This window comes from Fusarium coffeatum (assembly GCF_003316985.1).
Source record: "Fusarium coffeatum strain FIESC_28 chromosome Unknown BRIP53273_contig_4, whole genome shotgun sequence".
NCBI lineage: Eukaryota > Fungi > Ascomycota > Sordariomycetes > Hypocreales > Nectriaceae > Fusarium > Fusarium coffeatum.
In genome coordinates this window covers 186,425-200,029 of record NW_022157803.1, presented here as the reverse complement: position 1 = coordinate 200,029, position 13,605 = coordinate 186,425, and the positions used below count along the sequence as shown (strand labels likewise).

Genomic DNA, 13,605 nt, shown 5'->3' with positions numbered 1-13,605 from the left:
AGAGCCGCCCATGGCGAGATTGGTCTTTGTCTAATCCGAGTACTCTCGAGGTCCACGTCCCTGGGCCTTAAAGCTGCTTCATATCCGGCCTCCCTTGGCCTCGTCCTTCTTTCTCCATTCTCACTCAACAACAACAGCAACAACTCTTTCGCTACCTTTTCCTTTTCCTTTTTTCCTTACTTCTGTCATTTCTCTTGGCGCAATTTTCCATCTGTCGCTTTGCTTGACCTATTGGGCTTGTTTCCTTGACTCTTCAGAACCCATTCGCTACTACTACTCCATACTTACACGACTTTTCGCTGGGACGGAAAGTTCTCCATTTCTTTTTGGGCCGCCTACCTTCAAGACCAGACCAGACCCGGTTGACCCGGATATCTTACCCTTCTTACGTTAATCCGTAATCTCGTTACCAGGATTCACTCTGAATCCCTTCACTACTCGTTACTACACACCCGTCTCCATGATGCCGAAACATTCTCGAGCTCCTAGCTCCTCACAGAACCGATACAACGCTATCCCAGTCTCTTTGGCCCCTTCTCCAATGTACAATCAGCAACGAATGACCATGCCGAACTACTACGGCATGACTACTTCTGCTGCTTCTTCTCTCGCTCTTCAAGCACAAACACAGCAGCAACAACAACAACCCACATACGAAACATATGCTTCATCTTCAGCACCTCCTGTTTCTATTCCTCAGCAACCTGTTCAGCATAGAGCTAGTTCGGGAGCGTGGGGACCTCAGGATGACCAGCAGTTACTCACTGCACGGATGCAGGGTCTCAACTGGGGCCAGATCCAGGCGAACTACTTTCCTTCCAAAACACCCAATGCCTGCCGCAAGCGTCACGAGCGATTGCTAGAGCGTAAGGGTGCTGATGATTGGGACAATCTCAAACTTCAGCGCTTGGCTAAGGAGTACATGGCCATGAGGAAAGAGATCTGGAGTGGTCTCGCTGCTCGAACAGGCGAGAAGTGGAACGTTGTGGAAGCCAAGGTATGTATTCACCCTCAACTCTGATGTAACTGCTTGCTAACATCTTCTCTAGTGCATGTCAAACGGCCTCAAGAATCTGCAAAGCGCCGCCCGCGCCGCAGCCCGTCGTGACCGACTCGAGTCCGGCGCTCTCTCAGGGTATGACGACGACAGCGGCATCTCCGGCATGGGCCTAACACCGGTTGACGATATAGACGCATCGTATAGCAGCCCCGAGACGAGCGCCTCCTCCATGGTGGGCCCCTCGGTCAGCACCTCCTACCAACAACAAATGCAATCTCACCACATGGGCGTTCCCGTCCAGTATAGCCTCGGCGCTGCCTACAACCCTGGGTACGGCGGCCACGGATACTCGTCGAGCGTGGGTTCCAACTCCAGCGCCTACGGACATCATCACAGCCAGGGCAACAGTCCTCAGTACATGGCGCAGCGACCGCAGAGTTCGGATATGGGTATTGGGAATCTTATTAACAGGCCAGGACGAGGTGTCTAACCCTATCGTCTTTCTCTTCATTCAACATTTTGCGAATCTTTACGACTTCAGCCTTATCAGGCTTTCACCCTAATCTCGCCGTCCCTTCCTTCTGTCAATCCTTAATCAGCATACAACTCTCTTTACTGCATGGCGAGCAACATGGGTTACAATGGTGTTTGGTGTTATGAGCGATTATAACGACAATAACGCATGAATTATTTGCTTTGGGCGTGTTATTTATGTCTTTGTTGCTTTTAAAATGGTGGTTAGCGAGACGAAATGGTCAGAGTACATCTCCTTTGTATACTAGAGATAGAGATACCACGACATGAGGATGCATGGGGTTTTAGCAGCGCATCATCTTTCTGCAATTCACGCACTCGATTTAAACTTATACTGATGTTCAAAATTTTGGTGTTCATGTTCATAAGATAATCTACACTGATAGTATATGAGCTGCGTAGATGATGCCACAGCCAAAATGCTAGATTTACCTCCCACATACATACAATTGTTGTTACAATATTCGTTCATTTATCCTACACGTCACCTTATAGACTTTTGGCTGTTGGTATTTGCCACGGCCATGCTGACCATCTCGTCCAGCTCTTCCTCCTCCCACTCTCCCTCTTCTTCACCAAATACGCTCCTCCAGACTCTGCTCCACATGCCCTTCTTGTTTAATAGAGCAAGGATCATGATACCGGGCAAGTGCCACACACTGGCCCAGAAAAGACCCCTCGCGCTGCCCTTTTCACCCTCGAATCGCCAGAAGCGCACGGATTCTCGAATGAGCCAGGCATTAATGGGGAAACTGGTTACAGCGAATGACCATTCTGTTACTCCTGCGGCGCAGAGTGATAGACATAGAGGAATAAAGACGAGACTGTATCGTAGAGCGACACGGCCGTTGCGAGCGGGATTTGTCCATGCTAGCATGCGAAGACCGGCCTTTTTGTATTCCTCACGGATTGGCCAACTGAGGGCCATGAAGTGGGGGAACTGCCATGCGAATAGAAAACCGGCCATGACCCAGCCACCAATCGAAGATCCGTCGCTGGCGAATAGAAGCTCGCGCCATGAACCGTCCTTGGTGGCAGTTTCACCAGCAGCCGCAGCCCAGCCCATTAGAGGAGGAATACCGCCGACCACAGCGCCGATCCAGGTGTTAAAAGCTGTAACAGCCTTAAGAGGCGTGTACATTCCAGCGTAAATAACGATGTTGGCAAAACCAAGGCCGGAAACGGTTGGGTTGACACCAAAGTACAAAGCGCCCGTTCCGACAAATCCAGAAAGAATGGCGAACAACACAGCGCTTCGCTTGGAGATGAGATTTCGCACCAAAGGTCGGTTTCGAGTTCGGGTCATCTTGGCATCGGTCGAGGGCTCGTAAAGCATGTTCAAAGCATTGGCGCTAGCTGAGCAAAGAGTCGTGCCAATCGTAAGGAATAATAATGTTAAAGGACTCAAACTCGGCGTTTCGGTAGTGCTCGGCGAGAGCATTTCGGGTACAGGGTATAAAGCGTAAGTTGCCATGGCGGTAAGAACGACGAGCATAGTCAATCGAGGTTTCGAGAGCGAGAGACATGCGGAGAGATAGCGGCGGCCGGAACTGGACTGCGAAGCAGCATGTTCTGCGAGTAAAGAGGATGCATCGGGAGGAAGTGGCTTTTCGCCTCGGGCGGCAGCTTCAGCGGCAGCCTTTTCGCGACGTTGAGCCTGTCGTTTTCTATGAGGAGCAATGTCCTGTTCGGAAGAAGAATTCGTGGTGGGGGAAGATAATGTCGAGTCAGTCGCTGAAGCAGACGCCGATCGAATGCCATTGGCTTTGCGCAGTATAACGAAATCGAGGCATGTCGACCGATCAAACATCCTATTCGACAAGAAAAATCCGTAACCCTTCCATTGTGTGGCAGCGACTATTCTAGGCGGTTGGAAGGCTGCTGCAGAGGACATGCACCGTCTACTCGAAGGAGCCTTGAGGAGGATCTCCGCGGCGGGGAAGAGGCATCTTGGTGGTCGCATTATGCCCTGACGAATGGGTTCATGGTCGTCGAGACTCAGTCCATGAGCGACACGCCGAGGTGAGAGGAGGGCGTGAGCTTGAGCTTGAACTTGAGCTTACTGGTGGAGTGGTTCGACTTTGAGATGCAATGGATGGCAGATTTCTTGAATGGATGACCCGATTGGGAAATTCCTGGGGAAAGGAAACGTGATCTGTCACGTGCAGACTTCAGCTTTTGGAGACTGCCCCGCCAGGCACTTTCATTCCTAATCGACGGGTTCTTATTGATCGCCGCTAACCCGATGCTTTCGGGTTCAAGACACCCTTTTGGTCTCCAGCTGTGAGACTGTGACAGCCAGAGGAACGCACAATTGCCGGCTGGATTTCCCAATCCCCAAAGAGGAACGTACATTCGGAGACCACAGCGATGGAGTGGCTTGCAAGAACCACCCGTTTGACCCACGCATTCCCCGCATGACCACATCGTTATCTCGAGATTGGCTCAGAAAGTCACAGCTACTCCATCAACTGAGTTCTTCAACGGATGAAATACGGCTGCCTACGGAGGAAGGCCCCTCACACTAATGCGACGACAGTGGCCCAGCTATAGTGGAAATGGAGGCGAAAAGACGACGCTGCTGGGCGTTTTGGGAAGCCAAGCCGAGCAAAAACTACCGTCAGATGCGCTCATCTTAGTGGGGGCTAGCTCGGGTTGTTGACTTTACTGGAGTTGGACGACTCCATCAACGACTCTCACGATACAGTCAAATAACTCGACTGCCGGCTTGAAAATTATAGCAATCAATACAGAATATCTTCAATCAGTTACAATTGATCTTGCCATTTTCGACATGACGACTTTATTAGACGCTCTCCGAAAGACCACTCAGGTCGACTGCGACACTCTTGACGCCAATGGTACTCACATAACACTCACCTCCGACACTTACATTTACTGACTTGATGCAGTCGCTCAACAACTAGGTCCATTTGTGGATTGCACTTCCAATCAGGTAAATGCGCTCTTATTCTTGTTTCTTGAAAGTGGTGTTAACGTTTGTCCAGGCAATTGCGTTCTCAGAGATCTCCAGGCCGCTTGCGGGAGAACCTCTTTTGCGCCACAATGCCTTAGTCAAAGATGCCATTGACGGCGCGAGGGGAGCTTTGAAGGAACTTCAAGGATCTGTAACGTTCGAGGAGTTTGTCGTTCAGATCTTGGTAAGACACCGGATGCCGATACAAAGGACGTGGCTAACTTGTAAAGATGGTTAAACTGCAATTGTTGATCGTCCCAAATGTCACAGGCTATGTGCACATTCAGACCAACCCAAAGCTTTCTTACTCAACTGAAGGCACAATAAGCGATGCTTACAGTAAGCTACGTACCGTTCCCTGTCGTGGTGGATACTGACGGAGTCTAGGAATCGTCGACATCTTCAAGACGCTAGCCCCCGACTTTGACTCGAAAAGGGTATGCATCAAGATCCCTGCCACTTGGGAGGGCCTTCAAGCGTGTCGCACACTCGAGATGAAAGGAATTGCTACGCTTGCGACCACCATGTTTTGCATGGAGCAAGCGACTCTGGCTGCTGAGGCGCAGTGCACTTACATTGCGCCCTATGTCAATGAGCTTAAGGTTCATTTTGAAGCAGGGTGAGTTCATACTTAGTATTGCGCTCGCTTCCATTTACTAAACAACATCAGATACGTGGATGAGCACAAAGCCTTTGACTTTTGTCGTGAAGCGCAAGCCTACTACATCAACCACTCGTTCCGTACACAGGTTCTGGCTGCGTCGCTCACATCTGTGGACGAAGTTATGCAACTTGCCGGTATCCAACACATCACCATCTCACCAAACCTACTCAACGGCCTTGCTTCTACCGAACTGTCGTCCTGGGATGGAAAGCTTGGCGGCTACTTCGCACAGGGTCCAGACAACAAGAGCTGGGAAACAAGGGATTACAATGCTCTGGTCCGAGATGAAAGCAAGTGGAGGATGGCTTTCACCAGGAGCGGCTTTGGCACAAGCGAAGGTAAGATTATTCAGGCTATCAATTACTTCTCCGATTGCCAGGAGAAGCTGGAGGACTTGGTGCGACAATACGCAGGATGAGTGAATGGCCGCCGCAAACTCGACGTCAATTACAAGGCCAGGACAAAGCAGACATCTACAATACCATAATGAACGACTTCATTGATTCACGACTTTGCTCATCGCCTTCTCGTGATTTTGCAAACCCCTGGAGGATTTTGTTAACAAAGACATCGAGTCTCACTTGCGACGTGCTATTCATGTCTCGACGAGTTACAGCTTCTTTGTTCGGCTGCCCCTCCTTCGAGTGACCACGCTTGGATCGCAGACAAAGAAACAGGCACACCTCAAATAAATGGAGGCTGGATTGTGGCTCAATCAAAAGGTACGAGAAGCTATGGCCTTGCTTGTTGCTAATTTTGTGCTAACAGGCGTTATTGTCGTCCTGTTTGGGTTGTACCTGGATGTTAGGTCAATTAATCTCAGCGACATACCTTCTTCACTCGCAATCATCGTTGTAATGCAATGCACTCTCACAAGGTAGACGGATTCTCAGTACCTATGTCAAGATATTCACGATTTCGCCAGTGACCTTGCGTTTGGTCGCAGCCTTGCGACAGGTAGTCAGCACATCAATGTCTGGGTTGCCAGGCGAATTCGGTCAAAGAACAGACGGTGGTGCCGGACGACCAACGACACAGACCACTCCGACGACTTGTCAAAGAACCAAGTACCTCTCTTTGTCCTCGACACCACAAAGAACCACGTTTGGTACTCGCGAGATGCTAGTACCGAGAACAATGGCATTTCACCTGGGCCAGTGCTGTCACTCAAACAGCTTCATCCTCAAAGACGCTCTTTCATCAGGCCGACAACTTAACATCTCTGGCATCCCATCATTCACTTGTCTTGGTCTCCGTTTATATCCTCGTTATTTTTGTCATCTTTCGCTCTTTTATTCTCTCATCAACCGAACTCAACTCACTCCGATTACATCCTCTTACTAGAGCTCTATCTCCTTGTGTCTTTTCTTTCATATCGCATTATACCCAAAGACAGCCGTCGCTTAGCCACTCTTTCGCTTTCGCGAGCGCTTTCCTTTGTCAATTCTCACCATGTCTGATCACCCGACGGGGGCCCTTCCGATCCCAACGGCCTTCGAGCCAGAGGATACAAGCCACTGGTTACAGGAAGCCGATCCGCCTGCGGATCGTATGGACTTGTTAGTTGGACCGAAAGACAAGAAGTGGAAGTTACGACACAGGTACTTTACGCATCTCTTGGAGAAAGACATCCCTATTAAGACTATTATACGGGAGCACTTTACCCATCATCAGTATCGCCTGTTGGCGCCCGCCGAACGCGCCGATGTCAAAGAGATACAAGCCAACAATACGACGAGATACAAGGCACTGCTCACTCGTCGCTTCAAGGGTGTCGAGGACTCGCTAGCGACAAAGTTGACTATGATGTGGTTTGGGCTCCCCGCCGCTCCTATGGACAATCCCCTGGAGGAAATTGCCAAGATGTTGGGACATGATGATGAGGAGGTCCCAAGATACAATGTCAAGTCACCATTGCATTTCCTCACGGCTCATGATCATCGCAGCTGGGGAAAGGATAGTCTGAAGGGTAAGTCGATACGTTCGTTTGTTTAAAGCCATGAGACTAACACACTGAAGTCAAGGAAGCTATGAGCCATCCCCTACCACTTCCCAAGGCAATGGAGCCGACTATGGGCCTCCGTGGAGGAGAAACCGATGATGATGGCAATACTAAGACCGGCGACTACATCGACGCAGGCCAAGAGCATGCGACGTTCAAGGATCAATGGACTTATCTATACGGCCTCAACGGGCGCTTGCCATTTGTTCCAACCAAGTGGTCCTCGTTTCCGAAGGTTCTACGACAGTTGCTTCACCCTGTCAACGATACTCAGAAAGAGTTCACCCTTATCAAGTACGATCCAAAGGGTGGTAAGCCAGAGATGGTGCACGATACCTTGCCCTTGCAGAGGGACAGTCCGGTTATGGCCTTTCTGCAATCGCACTTTGCCAAGGCACGACCTCATGATGAGTGCTGTAGGCTGTTCGTCGACACTGGTCATACTGAGACTAATAAGGGCCCGATGAAATGGGAACCTCTTCCCGTTGACTTCGAAACCGACACTATCAGAATTGGACGCTCCCTTGGTCATGCTCCAAATGGACCTGAGGAAGAGGTTGTCAGTTATGCATACCTGGCTCTCCCTAGAGCAGAGCCTGATGAAGAATACTGGGTCATTGGCCATGGCTCAAATCAGTACAACGCTCACTTCTGCGCGACGATGAACGTCCTTTTCAGCGCGCCAAAGGACAAATTATATCACCATGCCTTGTTCCGTTTGTTTGACAAGAACAGGCCTGATGTCAGTTATACCGGCACCAGTGGCATTCGTCAGTGGATGGATAGCCTTGATGGCAGTCGCACGTTCCCCATTGTCTACGGCGCCATGGGCTTTCCCAAATGGGTTTGGAATGCTCTTCATCCACTCAACTCCCCTGATGCTTGCTGGATGGTTGAGTGCCATTGGCTCTCACCTGGTACTGAAGCTCTCATCATGCCCAACTACTATCCGCTACCCGAACCGCACTTGGTCTCTCGCGATGGACAGGATAATGTGCTTCGCTTGAGACATGCATACCAACAAATCTGCCAAATGACAACCGAGGCATTCGATAGCATGAACTGCCAAAGGTTAGATTCGGTTATTGTTATGGAGGGTATTAACCATATCGGGTCAAACCGCGATGGAATTGATGGAGTCAAAATCGACCACCGCGAATCCGACGGAACTGGCGGCGCAAGTCTGGCCGGAAAGCTGACAGGCTCTCCAAGTGCTTATAGGATCGTCCATGCGAACTGGCTTCCTGGACACTGTCGACTGTTCCCGGATTGGTATCGGGGTGAAGATATCTTTGTTGAGATGCCTCGCCTGACGTCGTCACTGGATCAGTTCTATGAAGCTATCACGGAGTTGTACAGCCTTGCACCACCTCCTAATCATTACAGCAACGATCCCAGAGAAGACTATTTCTTTCTGGAACACCCACGCTCGTACGAGATTCTGGCAACCCAAGACATGGACTGGCCGTCTTTTATCGTCGGACCTGATACGACAGAAGACGAGTGGTTTTTGATCAGACAATCTATCATGTCCCCTGAGATATCAGTCTTCAAGGCCACGAGGGACTACACTGACTGGGCTTCTTCTATCTGGAAACATAATCTTTGGGGTGTACGAATGGAGCATGAGGATATGACTCAGTATGCTGGGAGTGAGTCGGGATTGAAGCGGGATATTCTCCAAGTGCAGGACCTGGATAACCAGACCATCGATCTCTCCCAGGGATATCCTCAGGACCCTGTACCAATCAGGCACCCTTATTCCGAAGACGATGTGTCGCGTCCATGGAGTGACGGTTCATCCCAGCCACCTTCAAGAAAGCGAAAGATGGCCTTCAAGTCACCCCCATTGCTCCACGTTAAGGCCAGCGAGGATGAGCCAGCTGCAGACCGTCTTCAATTTCCCACCACGGAACAAATTGAACGCACACATACTCCAGATGGGCAAGGTGAAACCGATATTGGTCTCTTGGCTACTGCTCAACCTCCTTGCAGTTGGTACCCATCCCCATCTCCACGCGGACAATCTTCATCTCCAGCTGCCGAATCTGAAGGCAGCGATGCTGAATCAAGTATTCATGAGATTGATGAGAATGTATCTGAGAGTGAGCAGGAGCCTGATCACGAGGCTTCATCTGAGCACGAACCTATGGACTTGGATGAGCGACCCGACGGAAGCCTGTTTGCTGGCGACTCAGATGAGGACAGCAATTCGGATAATTCCGAGCGTAGTTCAAGGGAACCGAGTCGTGGTCCAGACGTTTCATTTGCTCGAGAGATTTATAGACAAATGGACATACGGGGGATGCCTCGACCTGAAGAGTCTTTCGAGAGGTTTCCTCGATACGACCCTTCTGCTCCTAAGAGTCCCGATCCTCCTATTGTTCCGAAGGCTCCTGCCAAGCCTCCCATGCCAGAGAAGAAGCCTGCAGGTCCAGATCACCGAGAACACACATGGGCTACCCAACCCAGCATCTTCACCAATGAAACCTCACGAGCCTGGCCATCGAACGCTGAGATCGGTCTTCCTCAAACTGCACCGCCAGTCGAGAAGATGCATCGTCTATCCAGCAACGTTCCCATGTTCTCCAAGGCCGTTCTCACGCCCACTGAGCAAGCCGAATTACAGCACAGTTTCAACGACTTATGCAATGTGACGCTGCAGCGTATCGGCAAATGTCCCTGGACGAAGTGCGACTTTACATACAAACTCATGGAATCCTTAAAGCTGGATGAGCATATCTTGGCCGCCCATGAAAGGTTCAAGTGTCCCTTCTGCCAGGACCGTTTATATGAATATTACGATGAGGAACAAAGGATAAAGCATTATGGAGAAAAGCATCTTAAGCAAATGAAGAGGATATCGGAGGTTATGGCAGAGGTCAACCCGCAAGCTGCAGCCGACTGGCATGCTTACAACGCTCGTGAGCGTTCTCGGTTGGGACTTACACCTGCTGCGCCTAGACCTGCGACTGAATTCACTGCCCCGGCCGTAGCTACTACATCTAGACCTTCTGCTGGATCTGTTGTCCCGCCAGTAGCTGCTGCACCCAAACCCGCGACTGGATCTACTGCCCCGGCCGTAGCTACTGGGTCTACTGTACCCTTCGGAGCCCCGGCATCGACACCTGCTTTTGGGCCTGCTGTTCTACCCGTGCCTAGTGCATCCGGACCTGCTGCTGCACCTATCGTCCCGCCAGTAGCTTCCGCATCTAGACCTGCTACTGGATCTACTGTCCCGTTCGGAGCCCCTTCACCAAGACATGCTCCTGGACCTGTGCTTCCGCCCCCGCCTAGTGCGTCCACAGCTGCATCAGCAGCCAAAAATCCCCTTTCCCAGGGCCAGGTCCCAAATCCTTTTGTAGGTTCCTTCAGCGGACCTTCGACTTCTCGCCTATCTTTCGCATCCGCCGCCGCAAAACCTGCGACCTTGGCAGTTCCTGCCAAGCCCACTATGGCTTCCCCAATCTCCAACAAATCTCCCACTGGGAACGGCACATGGGGGCCGCACATGAAGGCAAAAGAGCCACCACGCCAACTCAAACCTCCTCTTCTGAACTGGTACGATTACCGCGGAACGTTTGCCAATTCAGATCCTCCTCAGGAATGCCCGGTCTGGAACTGTACTCATCGAAAGATCGGACATCTAAGCTCTCATGGTATATTGCAACACTTCAAGACGTTTCACGATGTCAAGAAAATGATGAATGAGTGTCCATTCTGCAAGTTGCCCTTTTATGATAAGGAAGAAACGGAAGATGGCCTTGTATATGTTGATGAGCGGGACCAGAGAGAATGTCTCAAACACTTGGACTGTCATATCTACCAGCTCTGGGATCAGATAGAGAAATTGCCTGGCGGTCGCAGTATGGTACCTACTTTTGTTGAAAAAAGGTCGAAGAATGGGGAAAAATGGAGAGCGATGCAACGTCAGCAGGACGAATTAATGGCTGCTAGGTGGGCTGCTGATGCTGCTGCTGGCACGTCTCGAACTCTTCCCCCAGCTGCACCTCGTCGACCGGCTGATACACAGCCCAAAACTACTCAAGTCTCACCTCCCACTATTTCAGCTGGTGTTCAAGCTGCACTTACTGGGTCTGCTGGCGCTGAGAGCACGACTACTCGAGCTGCACCTTCTCGAACTAGTGCTGTCCGGGGATCCGACGCTCAAACTGCTTCTACTCAGGCGACTGCTGGTCCATCTGCCACTTCCAAAACCAAGCAAGTAGTGGATACTGATTCCAGACTACTCGACAAGTGTCATTACTTCGAGAAGTGTGGTTGTATTGTTGGAGCCATGTCAGACGAACAGTACCGCAACCATCTCCGCCAGTGTCACCCCAAAGAGCATGTCATCTTTGATGAAGACGAGGAAGATGATGACAAGCAATCCGAGGACGTTGATGATGATGCGGATGGTGGTGCTAATGACGATGATGATGAGGGAGATGATGGCGGTGACAGTGGTAATGGCAGTATTCGTGTCGGGGCTGCTGATCATGAGTCAGGCGCATCTACTGGCTCTGCCGCGGCGGTCGATAAGAAACCCAAGCGTGCTCAGGCACCCAAGAAGACTAAGACACCGAAGAAGACTGGGAAGCCTGAGCGGACTAAGAAGTCAATTCGTCTGACTCCTACAGCCACTGATGGCGAGTCAGATGCGAAACAGAGTGATGCCGCTTCTTCAGTCTCTCGTGGTAGAAAGTCTAAACGACCACCCCCCTCTAAACTCAAAGAAGCGAATTATGATTCAGAGGATGCAGACACGGAATTGGAACCCTTGGAACCCTTGGAAGCCGAAGTCGCTGGTAGCGGGTCTAAGAGCTCCAACACAGTAGGCCGAGGTCGAACTCCTAAGAAGGCCAAGAACCGTCGCCCTAGAGGAGAAAATGATGGTGACTACGAAGATGACGGTTACGAGACCGAAGAATACGAGGAGATGCAGGAAGAATGGGCTGGTTATCGCCAACGAGCGAACTCACCTGACTGGGTGAAGGAGCTTGGCCCTGGTGATCCCAACTTTGATCCCGATGACAACATGTACTGCTCCAAGTGTCTCCGAAAGGCGCCTAAGCGGCGGAGTAAGAGCCCTAACCGCTCACCTATCGGTCGCGCGAGAGAAGTAGAGGTCAGTATACCCCATCTCTAACTCACATATATACTAACGCACTTCAGGCTCACTGGGACCAGAATAAATGCTGTCGCATCCGCAACGGGATCGGTTCAACAGACAACCTCCCCAATCGCAGCGGCTGGATCCCCCAGTCTAAACTTCCCGGAAAGCTGGGCGTTATCAAGGAGAAGTTCCTCCGTCACTACCCAAGTTACAAGCGCACCATTTATCCCCTCAACGACAACCACCACAATGCTACCGTTTGGGCTTCAGATCCCAATAATGACGAAAACAAGGAGTGGCATGGCATCCCTTGGCCTCCGTATGAAGGCTTCCCTCCCTTCCCGGGTGATTGGGATACCCCCGGTGGACCTTGGGATGATACCCCCAGCGGTCGCCGTCGACGGAACTTTTTCCTTGGAATTAAACCCAGCGATGGTCTTTACAAGTACCAGAGCGACTCGGACTCTGGCGATGACATTCAGCCTGATGTAAATGACATCCCGAACTTCCAGAAGAAATCGCCGAAGCCTGAGCATCGGAAGAAGCCTGCTACTAAGGCGGATTCCACCAAGTCTGATGCGAATGATACTCCGGCCGTCCAGAGTGACGCGAGCTCCTCGGCATTGAAGAAGAGACCTGCTGCTGATGCAGATGACACCGCCGGACCGGCTCCGAAGAAAGTGAAGGAGAGCACTGAGACTGGTAAGTCCACCTATTTTTGACATGTTGGATTGACGACTGACTTGTGTAGCACCGACAAAGACTCCGAAAGCCAAGAGGGCTAAGAAGACTCGCGGCGCACCGCCTTCTAGAGCGTCGAGTAGAATTCGACAGCAGAGGGCTACTTCGTCGGCTCCGTCTGCGACGCCTTCCAAGGCAACATCCAAGGCACCCTCTGTCGCTGAGGAAAATTCGGACTCTGAAGGATAGAATCCTAAGGCGCGCTTGTGAATTATCTGGCGATGTTTGTTTGTACTATTTAGGGTTTGCTGGTGACACACTTGGTGATAAGATGCGCGCCATGTGTACTTGATTATGGAGTAGGGATATGGATACGGAGTTGAGGGAATGAACACAATTGACACTTTATTGTACCGTAGAATAGATCTCATTTTATCTGAATTGCCTCTCGTCACATTGATCTAAGAAGTCCCAATCCTTCCTTCGCCTTAATGGCGGACACACTCCATTGCAACGCCTATTGATCCCTTTACGACAACTCTATCAGAGGTTGTCTCATTCCAATTACATGAAGACGACCCCAACACGCCTAGCAAAAAAAGCCAATATCCCTCTAATCTTGTCTGTCCGT

General features: G+C 50.8%; 4 protein-coding genes across 4 annotated transcripts; 3 read left to right on the top strand and 1 right to left on the bottom strand.

The window, feature by feature from the left end:
• Positions 1-463: 463 nt before the first annotated feature.
• FIESC28_00167 (uncharacterized protein) lies at positions 464-1,490 on the top strand (the record flags this gene model as incomplete). Its single annotated transcript, XM_031154318.1, has 2 exons — positions 464-997; positions 1,050-1,490. 2 exons carry the CDS (start codon positions 464-466, stop codon positions 1,488-1,490), a joined length of 975 nt encoding a protein of 324 aa, XP_031021686.1.
• A 528-nt stretch (positions 1,491-2,018) lies between these two features.
• On the bottom strand, positions 2,019-3,497 carry FIESC28_00166 (uncharacterized protein; the record flags this gene model as incomplete). Its single annotated transcript, XM_031154317.1, has 1 exon — positions 2,019-3,497. One exon carries the CDS (start codon positions 3,495-3,497, stop codon positions 2,019-2,021), a length of 1,479 nt encoding a protein of 492 aa, XP_031021685.1.
• Positions 3,498-4,328: 831 nt separating this feature from the next.
• On the top strand, positions 4,329-5,593 carry FIESC28_00165 (uncharacterized protein; the record flags this gene model as incomplete). The annotated part of the gene is made up of 6 exons (XM_031154316.1): positions 4,329-4,395; positions 4,447-4,490; positions 4,543-4,695; positions 4,742-4,850; positions 4,899-5,130; positions 5,182-5,593. The coding sequence occupies 6 exons, from the start codon at positions 4,329-4,331 to the stop codon at positions 5,591-5,593; spliced, it is 1,017 nt and encodes a 338-aa protein (XP_031021684.1).
• Positions 5,594-6,627: 1,034 nt separating this feature from the next.
• On the top strand, positions 6,628-13,223 carry FIESC28_00164 (uncharacterized protein; the record flags this gene model as incomplete). Its single annotated transcript, XM_031154315.1, has 4 exons — positions 6,628-7,144; positions 7,195-12,305; positions 12,353-12,995; positions 13,045-13,223. The coding sequence occupies 4 exons, from the start codon at positions 6,628-6,630 to the stop codon at positions 13,221-13,223; spliced, it is 6,450 nt and encodes a 2,149-aa protein (XP_031021683.1).
• Positions 13,224-13,605: the final 382 nt, after the last annotated feature.